General features: G+C 33.6%; 3 protein-coding genes and 1 non-coding gene across 4 annotated transcripts; 3 read left to right on the top strand and 1 right to left on the bottom strand.

Moving 5' to 3' along the window:
* Positions 1–2,092: 2,092 nt before the first annotated feature.
* On the top strand, positions 2,093–2,448 carry LOC116112205 (mini zinc finger protein 2-like). Its single transcript, XM_031398381.1, has one exon. It carries the CDS (start codon positions 2,099–2,101, stop codon positions 2,378–2,380), a length of 282 nt encoding a protein of 93 aa, XP_031254241.1. The 5' UTR covers positions 2,093–2,098; the 3' UTR covers positions 2,381–2,448.
* Positions 2,449–4,799: 2,351 nt separating this feature from the next.
* On the top strand, positions 4,800–5,547 carry LOC116112195 (mini zinc finger protein 2-like). The gene has a single exon (XM_031398370.1). It carries the CDS (start codon positions 4,894–4,896, stop codon positions 5,266–5,268), a length of 375 nt encoding a protein of 124 aa, XP_031254230.1. The 5' UTR covers positions 4,800–4,893; the 3' UTR covers positions 5,269–5,547.
* Positions 5,548–7,943: 2,396 nt separating this feature from the next.
* Positions 7,944–8,016, top strand: TRNAV-UAC. Its single transcript has one exon. It is a non-coding gene; the product is annotated as a tRNA-Val (tRNA).
* Positions 8,017–11,689: 3,673 nt separating this feature from the next.
* LOC116112189 (zinc-finger homeodomain protein 9) lies at positions 11,690–14,234 on the bottom strand. Its single transcript, XM_031398363.1, has one exon. It carries the CDS (start codon positions 13,975–13,977, stop codon positions 12,955–12,957), a length of 1,023 nt encoding a protein of 340 aa, XP_031254223.1. The 5' UTR covers positions 13,978–14,234; the 3' UTR covers positions 11,690–12,954.
* Positions 14,235–14,317: the final 83 nt, after the last annotated feature.

Genomic DNA, 14,317 nt, shown 5'->3' with positions numbered 1-14,317 from the left:
CAAATGAACAAAAGTGGACAAAAAGATTGACAAAGATGGTATTAAATGTTTATATAGTTATATCAACATCAAATACCAGCACTAGGCCTAACCAAAACCAAAATTCATTTTGAGTTAAAAGTGTTAAAGGAATTTTAGCCAAAGTTTTTGCCCCAAAAATCAGTTCTTAGAGATAGAAAATGTAATAAATAGATAAATAAATAAAAATTGTAATAGTAATTAGTACATATTATATAAATCTTTTTGGGTCAAATATGCCAGCTACAAGTGACACAAAATTAGAAGAAACAAACCTAAAAAAAAAGTAAACCTTAATTATATGGTTTTACTCTCATGTGTTTGGTTTATTGTTGCATGGCAAATCTCACATCAATCAGAATTTGATTCAATGTTTCCATATAATTATAAAATCTGTATATCTTGATCATTCTTATCATTAAACCCTAACTATAACTTTAATTATATATATGGAAGATAATTATAAATGTTACAATGTTTATCCAAAACAAAATCGTAAAAGTTTTTTGTCGACAAAATAAACAAAAGAGAATTAATTATTTCGAAATGGAATGGTTGGTTAGATGGCTAAATTAATAACATTTTCTTTTTTTTGATGAATTATAAAACTATCAAAAGGTAGTTTTATTGTCTATGATTTATTTGGGAGTCATGACGGTGGGTGTGTTGTGGGATAGTTTTCCCTAAAGATTAGTCAAGTGTGCATAAAATGCTTCGCACCTTAGTTATTAAAGAAAAAAACTTATTCACTAAATAGAATTTACTAGTAATTGAAGAAATACATTAATGGCATGGCCTTTTGGGTCTAAGAAAATATCTAGGGGAAGATCACATGAGAGAAGAGACAAAAAAAAAAAAACAAAAACAATTTACCAAACATTTTGAAACTCAAGTTTGGTGAAGAACCTCAAAGGGAAAATAACATGTGTGTAAATGCATTGCCTTCCAGCTCTACTATCTATCAAACTTTGCAGATATTTTAGTCTTTATGATTTATATATATACATTATATCCTTAGTTTGAACAACACGAATTTTCCTCTTTAAGGCAGTAGACAAGATCAAGTATCAAACTTGCTTAATCCCTTATCACTGTTTGACTTCAAAGGCATTTTTAATTTTTATAATTTATTTCTCCCATCGTGTTATAATATGATATATTCATCTAAATTATGTACTGTAAATGACCTTAATTAAAAGAGAGAGTTAAAGAAGAAGAAGAAGCTAAGTAAATTGAAACTATATAATTACTGAAAACTAAAATTAAAAATCATAAAGGAATTAATCAAATCTAGAAAGAGAGATTGATAGACAATGACTATGAAAACAAAAAGCCAAATATATTTTCCTTAAACTTTGAATTAACCAAACATAAGTTAAAAGAGGGAATGCGATGTTTTTCCAATCATGTTATCTCATAAGCCAACAACGATGGCAATCGATCGAGGCATCCTTTACCTCAAAAAAAATGGTGGCTCTGCCGTACAAGTTTGGTTAGCTTAAAAATCAAACCCCCCTCACGTTTTTAGGTCAAGGGTGTTTCAAATATATATATAGAATGTTTAAAACAGTGATTAAATGTGTATTAAAGGCTGCTTAGCTGGTCATTCCATTTTAAACCAATCACTCTGTTGGGTGAAAGCAAAAGGGTCCTCATCTTTTTAGGGTTTTGCCCATTTAAGCCACTAATTATTTTTTATTATACACTAATGAGGGTTGTTAAGGGCAGTTGGACCATCACTTCGGAATCACAATATTCTAGCAGTTGGACCATCTTTATTATTTTAATAATAATAATACAGTAAAAAGTTGGTAATGGAATGTGCTTAATCACTTCTGCTAATTAATATAGATGATAATCTCATTAATCAAAGTCAATTAGAGGGTTTACATGCTATAAATAAGCACTCTAGGGTTAGGGCTTGACTGTATAAACTTTTCAAATCCCCTCTCTCTCTCTCTTTCTCTCCCTTTTCTTCTTCTTTCTGATGCCAGTTTCTGATACTGGATCAGTTAACGAATACCCGAATTCTCCAGTAATTCAACAAGAGTTTGCAGAAGGAAGAGCTGGGAGGAGCAACATGAGGAAGCGTCAAGTGGTTTTGAAGCGAGAGGAGTCTTCAACTACAACTTCATCTTTCACAGTCAGGACTGTGAGATATGCAGAGTGCCAGAAGAATCACGCTGCCGGAGTTGGAGGCTACGCGGTGGACGGGTGCCGTGAGTTCATGGCCACTGGGGAGGAAGGCACCGACGCTGCACTCATTTGTGCTGCCTGTGGCTGCCACCGGAGCTTCCACCGCAGGGAAGTGGAAACGGAGGTGGTTAACGGGAACACGTCGCCGCGTTCATCCATGTCATAAAATGGTTCAATCTGCTTCAGATATTAATTGATGGAGGTTTAATTATGTCGTGTACGTTTTGATGATCACTTTTGCTTGTTTGATTTTCAAAAACATATGTGGGTTTGAGTTTGATATATAAGTATATCTATATGTCTTCCAGTTCTCGTATCCGTTTGTTTCAGAATTGCTCTCTTCTTGTTGATTTCTAGGGTTTATGGCCATGACTTAAACCTCCTGTGTTTTATGTACAACAGAGCGAGAGTAAAAAGTGTGTTGATTTGTGTTCTTGATGGATTAATGAGCTCTTCTCCTTCTTCAATTTTCCATTACTTCTTTCCTACTTAGTTTAAGTGTAATCTTCTTATTAATTGAACTGAGTTTCAATATGAAATATTCATGAAATTATACATATATCGAGTGTGAAAGAATCATTAAACTAAACTAATTAATTAGATTAATGAAAGTGATTACCAGAGTGAGAATTTCAGTGGGAAGAAGCAAGAAGGCATCATAATCTGAGGACCGAAATTGCAAAATGGCTAGTTGTATTGTAGTTGATGTAATTGGTGTACACCTAACCCTTCAAAATTTTGCAATATAAATAATAAAGTAAAGAGATATTCAACGCATAAATCTATGGAATAATTTCCAAAATGGTGTAGTCGAGTCTAATCTGTATGGTAAGATAACTTTGCATTTGAGGTTACAGGCCCACACATATCTAATCTTGCTGGTTGTTAAGATGGAAATTTTTCTTAGTGATGTACTTAAAAGGAAATTAAAGCTTAAACTATAATCCATAACTTTTAGACATTGCAACTCATTACTTCAAAATCAAACCCAAAAAAGAAATGTTAATTAAAGCCCTAATTTCAACAATTCCTAATTACCTTTATCCATCCCCCCCTTTAATTTAATTCCCTTTGCTTTATTGTGCATCACAATTTAAATATGATACCTAATACCACCGGAAAAGTGTCCTCCCACAAAGAAATTCTGTGAAATTCATGTCAGAGTCAAATAACTTTACTCCGACCGATGTCAAAGTAAACATCAACGTATAAATACCATATTATAATCGTATAAATACAAGCATGTAATTATATAAATATCAAGAATCAATATCATTAGATAGTGTGGTGACTAAACATAGCAATAGATCGATCATGAAATATACGTGTTTCCAAATCAAAATATCTTAGATTTTTTTTTTTTTTTTTCCCTGTTGGGATCATCTTCTTGAAACCGAATGTATTGATGATGATGGAGAATTCATGAGATATTTTCCATTTTCGATGTGAAGTGTTTTGGCAAAAATGTTCAAGTTAGGTACTGAGTATGGAGGGAACAAATTTTCAGGTAAACATTTGCATTGAATCGAAAAAAAAAAAAAAAAATTTACCAAACATTTTGAAACTCAAGTTTGGTGAAGAACCTCAAAGGGAAAATAACATGTGTGTAAATGCATTGCCTTCCAGCTCTACTATCTATCAAACTTTGCAGATATTTTAGTCTTTATGATTTATATATATACATTATATCCTTAGTTTGAACAACACGAATTTTCCTCTTTAAGGCAGTAGACAAGATCAAGTATCAAACTTGCTTAATCGCTTATCACTGTTTGACTTCAAAAGCATTTTTAATTTTTATAATTTATTTCTCCCATCGTGTTATAATATGATATATTCATCTAAATTATGTACAGTAAATGACCTTAATTAAAAGAGATAGTTAAAGAAGAAGAAGAAGAAGAAGAAGCTAAGTAAATTGAAACTATATAATTACTGAAAACTAAAATTAAAAATCATAAAGGAATTAATGAAATCTAAAAAGAGAGATTGATAGACAATGACTATGAAAACAAAAAGCCAAATATATTTTCCTTAAACTTTGAATTAACCAAACATAAGTTAAAAGAGGGAATGCGATGTTTTTCCAATCATGTTATCTCATAAGCTAACAACGATGGCAATCGATCGAGGCATCCTTTACCTCAGAAAAAATGGTGGCTCTGCCGTACAAGTTTGGTTAGCTTAAAAATCAAACCCCCCTCACGTTTTTAGGTCAAGGGTGTTTCAAATATATATATAGAATGTTTAAAACAGTGATTAAATGTGTATTAAAGGCTGCTTAGCTGGTCATTCCATTTTAAACCAATCACTCTGTTGGGTGAAAGCAAAAGGGTCCTCATCTTTTTAGGGTTTTGCCCATTTAAGCCACTAATTATTTTTTATTATACACTAATGAGGGTTGTTAAGGGCAGTTGGACCATCACTTCGGAATCACAATATTCTAGCAGTTGGACCATCTTTATTATTATTAATAATAATAATAATACAGTAAAAAGTTGGTAATGGAATGTGCTTAATCACTTCTGCTAATTAATATAGATGATAATCTCATTAATCAAAGTCAATTAGAGGGTTTACATGCTATAAATAAGCACTCTAGGGTTAGGGCTTGACTGTATAAACTTTTCAAATCCCCTCTCTCTCTCTCTCTTTCTCTCCCTTTTCTTCTTCTTTCTGATGCCAGTTTCTGATACTGGATCAGTTAACGAACACCCGAATTCTCCAGTAATTCAACAAGAGTTTGCAGAAGGAAGAGCCGGGAGGAGCAACATGAGGAAGCGTCAAGTGGTTTTGAAGCGAGAGGAGTCTTCAACTACAACTTCATCTTTCACAGTCAGGACTGTGAGATATGCAGAGTGCCAGAAGAATCACGCTGCCGGAGTTGGAGGCTACGCGGTGGACGGGTGCCGTGAGTTCATGGCCACTGGGGAGGAAGGCACCGACGCTGCACTCATTTGTGCTGCCTGTGGCTGCCACCGGAGCTTCCACCGCAGGGAAGTGGAAACGGAGGTGGTTAACGGGAACACGTCGCCGCGTTCATCCATGTCATAAAATGGTTCAATCTGCTTCAGATATTAATTGATGGAGGTTTAATTATGTCGTGTACGTTTTGATGATCACTTTTGTTTGTTTGATTTTCAAAAACATATGTGGGTTTGAGTTTGATATATAAGTATATCTATATGTCTTCCAGTTCTCGTATCCGGTTGTTTCAGAATTGCTCTCTTCTTGTTGATTTCTAGGGTTTATGGCCATGACTTAAACCTCCTGTGTTTTATGTACAACAGAGCGAGAGTAAAAAGTGTGTTGATTTGTGTTCTTGATGGATTAATGAGCTCTTCTCCTTCTTCAATTTTCCATTACTTCTTTCCTACTTAGTTTAAGTGTAATCTTCTTATTAATTGAACTGAGTTTCAATACGAAATATTCATGAAATTATACATATATCGAGTGTGAAAGAATCATTAAACTAAACTAATTAATTAGATTAATGAAAGTGATTACCAGAGTGAGAATTTCAGTGGGAAGAAGCAAGAAGGCATCCTAATTTGAGGACTGAAATTGCAAAATGGCTAGTTGTATTGTAGTTGATGTAATTGGTGTACACCTAACCCTTCAAAATTTTGCAATATAAATAATAAAGTAAAGAGATATTCAACGCATAAATCTATGGAATAATTTCCAAAATGGTGTAGTCGAGTCTAATCTGTATGGTAAGATAAAACTTTGCATTTGAGGTTACAGGCCCACACATATCTAATCTTGCTGGTTGTTAAGATGGAAATTTTTCTTAGTGATGTACTTAAAAGGAAATTAAAGCTTAAACTATAATCCATAACTTTTAGACATTGCAATTCATTACTTCAAAATCAAACCCACAAAAGAAAATGTTAATTAAAGCCCTAATTTCAACAATTCCTAATTACCTTTATCCATCCCCCCTTTAATTTAATTCCCTTTGCTTTATTGTGCATCACAATTTAAAATGATACCTAATACCCCGGAAAAGTGTCCTCCCACAAAGACATTACGGAAATTCATGTCAGAGTCAAATAACTTTACTCCGACCGATGTCAAAGTAAACATCAACGTATAAATACCATATTATAATCGTATAAATACAAGCATGTAATTATATAAATATCAAGAATCAATATCATTAGATAGTGTGGTGACTAAACATAGCAATAGATCGATCATGAAATATACGTGTTTCCAAATCAAAATATCTTAGATTTTTTTTTTTTTTTTCCCTGTTGGGATCATCTTCTTGAAACCGAATGTATTGATGATGATGGAGAATTCATGAGATATTTTCCATTTTCGATGTGAAGTGTTTTGGCAAAAATGTTCAAGTTAGGTACTGAGTATGGAGGGAACAAATTTTCAGGTAAACATTTGCATTGAATCAGGTAGATGTCGATTCCAAAAATGTCACAAAACGAATATGAATTCCTGCAAAGTCCAAGAGAAAATCTGATTGTATAATATCATGATACTGGATTTGGATAAGTGTTTAATTAGTGAGTTGTTCGATAATACAAGTCATCTATATAACTATATAGCGTGTGATTTTTGATATATTTTCAGTGTATAACTAGCTTACAAGCAAATATTGTTAATTTCTTTCAAGTCATTTTTTCTATACTCATTCATTTCCAATATATATTTGGTTTTTCCAAATCTTTTTAGAATAAATGAAAAAAAGTTTCGTTGTGAGTATATATCTTATAGAAGTACTTATCGAAAACTCAAATCAATCTTTGACTTATAAGAAATATGGCTTCGTTTAGTTAAGAATTTGTATCACAAATTTGAACGACAATACTTTATATTAAGAAAAGTTATAACAAAATAATTTGATAGAAGAAAAAGATAGATTATAATCTATCATTAGTCTCAAGAAGGGCTTGGGAATAGTATAATTTTGTTTAAGATAATCTCGTTCCTTAACTTAGGGAACTCATAGTTTTAGTGCATTTAGGATGAAAATCAAAGATGAAATTTTGTTTCATTTTTTTATTTTTTTTAGTATCAAATATCAATCAAATCCCCATCTGCGCATCGACGTATTACCAAGAGATTGTGGTAGTGGGGTCCTACGATCCCTCTCGAGGACTAAATGGGTTCGGCTTATAAGTGGACCCATAGTAAACCTCGGATACCTCGATTATGACAAAAAATATATCAATCAAATTTAAAATGCTTATTTTTCTTTGTAATATTTCTTCTCTTATTCACCATCACATCATCATAGGTTCATGAATTTTTATTTGAGCTAGGATCGTCATGATTAATTAACAGAGGTAACACTATATAGTATAAACCTTTCTAATTTCTTTCTTATTATAATAATTTAAAACTATTTGGCTTTTTCCTTTCTTTCTTTCTCTTTTTAAATGCATCTCTAAGCGTATCCCAAGGGACAATCATGTGAAAGGATATGTATTTTGATTTGATGTTCGTGTGTAAATATTCATCAAACCAAAATATGATAAAAGGGATTAAATGAATTTTATACCAATTTTAAAATAAAAAAAATGGAATATTCAAAACGTACATCCTCTTGCCCTAGCCCTTAAAAGTTCTTACTCTTAAAATCGGCCCAATGGACCATCGTGTATTTGAGAAGCAAGCCCATGGGCCTTCCAACAAGGTAATTTTTCCCAAATTGGATCTCTTGGCCCATAAAATTTATAGCGATTAAAATACAACATAAACATCAAGTTGCTGTGGTGTAGTGGTTATCACGTTAGTCTTACACACTAAAGGTCTCCAGTTCGATCCTGGGCAGCAACCAGCGTTTAATATATTTTTTCTCTCCCTAAATTAACATTTTATTTTGCAAATAAAATCCTCTTAGATCCTGTGGTTTGTAACAAATGGGTTGTGGATCTCTTTGGCTCCGTTTGGTTCACAATTTTGTGTTTTTAGAAAAAGTTTTTTGAAAAAAGTTAAAAAAAAAGTTGAATTGGGTGGGTATTACGATGTAGGATTTACAAATTCATAAAATACCCCCTATGTTTGTTTTTTTACAAAACACCCTTTATAATAAAATATTAAAAGTTAACAAAAACACCCCCAATCCACCCTCAAATACGGACAATCGGCCACCACCGCCGGAGGGTGGCTGGAGTCGCCGTAACAAAAACATTAAAAATATTTAGGGATATTTAATTGAATTAACAAATTTAGGGGGTTTAAAAAATGTTGAATAAAATTGAATAATATTGTGAGTTTTTTGGTATTTTACTGTTTAACTTTTTTGGGAATACTAAAAGTAGTATTCCCAAAATCCAACCAAACGAAGCCTTTAATTTTACCTATATGTTGGTGGGTATTAACCACATACAAAAGTTTCACAAAACCCAATTCAATTCATCTCATGGGATGCCTTCCACATCAACCCAAATTAAAGTTGGGATGAAATAACATGTGAAGTGAGGGGTTAACAGGCTCACATAGTTTCCAATTTTGGGTTAGACAAATGGGTTCTTTCCTTGTTTGTTCTCACATGCAAATTAAGTTATGTCCACGACTTGATTTAACATCACTCACATGACCTTATTTAACTTCCAAACTTTTCCACTTTTCACCCTCTCTACCTTTCAAATTTCAAAATTTTACCCACTCTAGATGGGTCGTTTCTCGACATCATAACACCATCTATGGATCTACTCATCTGGTAACTTAACAATACCTAGTCGTCAATGCTATATTGTGTAAACTCTATTTAAGCAAAGTATTAGTTTATTTTTTTGAAGGAAAACAATAAAGATATCCCAGTGTTTATATCATAGCAATATCGATGGATCTACTAGTAATTATCAATATGGTAACTTAATAGGACCAAGTTGTTGGTCTCTAGAGTGTGTAAACTCAGGCCAAAATGGAATAACTTCTAACGAAGCAAAGTATTAGGTTACATTTTTTTTTTTTTAGAGGAAAGTGAAAGAAAGATATGTAGGTGCCGAGAGTAAATTGAAGATGATGGTATCAAATATAAAGAGATAATTAGGGATATGGTTTTGAGAATATTTTTGGACCACATTATAAAGCGTAATAATCTTTATGCTTGGAAATAATTTTTTGTGGTCCTCTATTGACATAGCAATTTTGTGTTCCTTTTAATGTTTGTTTATAAGCTTCTTTTCTTTTTCTTTTCTTGAAAGGTGTTCAAGCACAAGATAGGATTTAAAGTTCTACAATTTCTTGTCATATGTTCTTAAACTCTTTTGCAAATTGGACAAAGAGCAATACCCCTGTGTGTGTAAACTTACTCGAACACCCCAATTTTAAAAAAAAAAAAAAAAAAAAAAAACAACAAAAAAAAAAAAAAAAAAAAAAAATAGCAATACCCATTTCAAGAAACTAATCAATATATGTAAGATGAAAGTGTTTTCAAAAAATATTTTTAAAAAACACCACAATTGGGATTTGTATTGGTGGAAGGGCAACAAAGACAAAAGAATATCTCTTATTTAAAATCCCTCAAAACCTTTATGAAAATTAATTTTGGCCATTAACTAGTTTAGGAAAATCCAATACAATTCAAACTTTTAAAATTGGTTGAGCCCAATGCATCAATCTCTTTCAAACGTTGCCTAATTAGTGCTACAATTTATCATTCTCATGTTTATCAAATAAGCAACTATATTTTGAAACACAATTTAAATGTGCATTAAAAAAAAAAAAAAAAAAACCCACATGGTAGACACATGAATAATGTAATATCCACACTCTAATTGCTCATTTATTTTTGTGGGATAAGATTTTTTAATTGGGTTCTTGTGAATTTCTTCACCCAATTGGCAGGCCTAAATTGTTTATACAATTGACTTGGTTGTATTGAAAAGATTGGGAAAAGCACAAAGGTACTTTTGAAGAACCAGGTCCTATTTTCAGCTGCAGGATTATTTGACCTGTATACAATTTTCAAGAATAAAAAAACCCAGAAATTTACATCCAACTTTTGCCATAAAAAATAATAATAATAATAATTCATCTCACACAAAGGCTTACAATTTAAGTTTTCATGAGGAATAATAATAAACTTTAAAAAGCAAAACTGATTGATACAGTAATGTTTCTGAATCATACACTGAAAAGTTTAATAATCTTAAGGATGTAAAGGAAATACCCGATTGGAAATTCTTCCTGTCTTGATCAGGTTCTTATCACCAGTTTATAAGATATGGCTGTTAGCATAGATGTAATCTTATTCTTATAAGTTATCAACCCTTTGTACGCGGTTTGAGGTGATTCGACCCTCTTACTTTGGTCACGATAAGATGTTAACCCTTTTAATACAAAACCCTATAAAAGTAGAGATTATATTCAGTATGGAGACTTTTTTTTTTTTTACGACCATGGGTATCCGAATCAGCTTACGCACGGACCTATCAATCGGGTAAGAGTTCTTGTGACTATCTCTATTAGTAATTAAGAAGGGACTCAAACTCGAGACCTCTTAAATAATACACAAAAAAATTTATATTAAACCACTTTATCATCCAGAGATAATACGGAAATATTGTGTCAGCAAAAACTAGTAGGAGATGGGGGAAGGACAGTATCAGAAAATGATCCAAGCAAAAATATTACAAGTTGAGTAGGCACATCACATGTCAAGGTTATAATTAGTTTCTGAATTGGTCATGGAGGCAATAAGTAAGTTGGTGACCTCTATATTCATAAGTGTATACAAAGCATTCAATCATCCAAGAGAGAGAGAGAGAGAGAGAGAGAGATCTCAAAAATCCAGAAAGAGAGATTTGATCCACAAAAGCAATCTTCTCCTTATAATATAAGCTTTAGATTAGACTAGATTAGATTATCAATCCCTCTCTATGCTAATGGGGATTTCCCTATTTCTGTATTTGACCCTGAATAGCCCATACCCTCTTACAAAAAAGTCAAAAAAAAAAAAAAAAAGCCTGCAAACGCCATTAATAACCTTCTGATCAAAGGGGTAACGTGAACCAGAAAAATTACCCACCAATCTCTCAAAATTTTCAGCTTTCTAATCATCTTCTCTGAGGGTCACATTCAGTCACAGTAAAAAATATAAAAAGTTCTCAAAAAATTTGGCTCCATTTTTTGACTTGCTTCAAGTTAACTCCATTTAAAACATGATTAAGCGAGAAAATTACGGGCAAAGCAAAAGCATTAGAGAATCGTTTTAGGGGTTTAATCAAACTTTGGTATATGCTTACACAAAACGTGAAATGAGAACCCAATAATCTCCTCAAAAGCTTGAAATTAGATGAAGAATTGGTGATGGAAGCACATCATATAATTAGAAATAGAACTTATAAAAAGATTCCAATCACCACCCAAGTGACATTACACCTACCATTTGCTTAATCCCACATCAAATCAAATTTATAGAATATATATTTCAGGATTCGATTCATATTTATACATAATCAATACATATCCGAGACTATCGTCTCATAATATGGAAGAATAAACTATCAAATCGCGAATTTATTATATTAATATTGAAGAAGATGGTCTTGAGGGAAGACTGAGGGACAAGCTATAGCCCATGCTTTGGCAGTTGAGCCACAGAAGATGATGCATGCACCCACGGCCACACCCCACAGAAACAAGATTACTGACTTCATCAATGACCATAAACCAAAACAAACCCACATCAAGGAAGTTGAAGGCAACAAGACACTTAACATTTAAGGACTCCAATCGTCATCAGCATCAGCATCTTTATTATACAAATAATAATAAAAATACTAGCACTAATGGTGAACTGAAACTGCTTCCCTTAAAAGGAAAGTTACAGATAAAAAAGAAAGGAAAAGACGACTCCAATATAATATTAAATTAATTAAACTAAAAAGATTAGATTAGATTAGAATAATATCCCTTATCCTTAATCATGAAGCTTAAAAGTTGAGGGTTTGGAGTTAAGTATTATGCATTATCCAAAACACCCAAAAGGAGTAATAACCCTAATTGAGAAGAATGGTCTTTTCTTTTGCACTTTTGAAGAATAAAATAAAATAAAGCTATGAATAAGATTCTATATTTAGAACTAGAAGCAAGTACTGGTTTAGCTTTAACCATGGAAATCTTAATGCTTAATTAATTATAATAATCTAGACTTTATGAGGAGGAGGAGGAGAAGACAGGGGAACAATGATCATAAAATGATGCAGCTTCAAATAAAATAAAGCTATCAAATCTCTCAAATATATCTCCCATAAATCAAACACTAAAGTATTGCATAAAAGCTATGGGGATAAAATAGAATAATCTGCAACCACACTCTTCTATGCAAGCAACACTTTTTGCTCCTTTTCTCTCAGACAAAAGATGTCTCTCTGTGTTTCAACAAGAAGAAGAAGAAGAAGAAGAAGAATGAATTAATTAATTAAACAAAAAGGGCAATTAATTAATTAATTAAAGCCAATAAATGAGGGGAAAAAATTTGCAAAAGAAAAGAAAAGGGATTCCCTTTGGAACAAGCTCTCCCATGTTAATATCCATCCTCATAATCAACAAAGTAGTAATGAAGTGACAAGTGATTGATCATCACCATCATTTAATTAAACTAAGAACAAAATGAGAAAGGAAAAAAAGAAAGAAAAGAGAAGAGAAAATAATTAAAAGAAGAAGGAAAAAAAAAAAAAAAAAGGATAATAAACAGCTAATTAATAAAATCAAAGTCCTTACTCTATCATCTTTCTAACACTTATTTTCCCATCAAAACATTGCTCAAGATGAAGAAGATGACCCATTCGCCGTGGCACCACCACCACCACCTCCACTTCCACCGCCAACTCCGACAACGTGTGCAACACTTTCACTTTCAATATTAATATTATTAGTATTAGTAGTATTAATATTATTCTCCTCCCCCTCTTCACCACCACCATTGTTGCCATTGCTTTCAAGATTGATTTTTTCACCTCCAAGACTCTCCCTTCTCCCGAAAGTGTTCTTGTTATTATGCATCCATACCTTCAACACAGTTCTATCGACCCCAACTTCATTACAAAACTCCTGCACCATTTCATCGTCTCTCTTTTGCATCTTCCACCCCACTCTCTCTGCAAACTCAAGCATTTTCTCCTTCTGTTTCTGACTGAACTTCGTTCTAAACCTCTTCCTCGAGCTCGCCCGGACATTTCCGACATTATTCATCACATTTTCGTGCCCGCTCAAGTTCCCGGATAAAGCAAGCAGCATGTGGGGGGCTGACGGGTAGTACGACGACGAGATCGGCGGAGGAGAGGAAGAACTGGGGCTTCTGTGCGGCGGAGGTTGAGCTTGGGACGATGGTGGAGGCGGAGGGTGGTGACGGTGGTGGGGCTGGTACTCAATTGTGGCAGTTGTAATTGTATTAGGATTAGCTGTAGCGTGGGGTGTGGTGGGAGCAAACGACGGGTCGTCTGGATCCCGGCGGTGGAAGTTACGGTGGCAGCCACATGCGGCACATTTAAGGGAAGTGGGATCCGTCGACGTGGCTGTAGGAGAAGGCATGAACTCTCCACACCCGTCTAGAGCATGTCCACCCAAGCTGGCTGCATGATTTTTCAGACATTCTTTGTAAGTAATAACAATAGGATGATGATGGTGGCTGTGGGGGTGGCCGCCGCCGTGGTGTTGGTGGTGATGAACCTGGTGGCGCTTCAACACCCCGTTGGTGAAAGCTAAATGCTTCGCCGGAAGGATCTTCGTGGCCGCTGTTTCAGTACTCTCAGTTTCAGGAGACTTCGAAGCTGGGGTTAAGTCCATGGCTCAAACATTAATTAACAATATCAAAACTTAAAAGGGAAAAATTAAAAAGAAAAAAAAAAGTGGTTTTGAAAAAAGTAGTTTGAAGAAGAGGTCAAGTTAGGGTTAAGTGGGGGTGAAAGATTGAAACTTTATTATGGGTGTTTTTGAAAGCCCTGAAAGGAGAGCAAGAAGATGATGAAGAAGAAGATGATGATGATGAGCAGTGATGACTGTTGATAATAGAAAAATCTTTGAGTTTTGTGGTGGTGCTTCTTAACCACTTGTTGGTTTTGAGTTTTTAACCCTGGTTCTAATCCATGGTTAATTTTTAACCGCCAACTGGGGTTAGATATTGTGT

The sequence above is a fragment of the Pistacia vera genome, unplaced genomic scaffold (genome assembly GCF_008641045.1).
Source record: "Pistacia vera cultivar Batoury unplaced genomic scaffold, PisVer_v2 Contig656, whole genome shotgun sequence".
In the NCBI taxonomy this organism is placed as follows: Eukaryota; Viridiplantae; Streptophyta; class Magnoliopsida; order Sapindales; family Anacardiaceae; genus Pistacia; species Pistacia vera.
The sequence above is the reverse complement of the archived record's forward strand: the minus strand, read 5'-3'. Positions and strand labels throughout refer to the sequence as shown.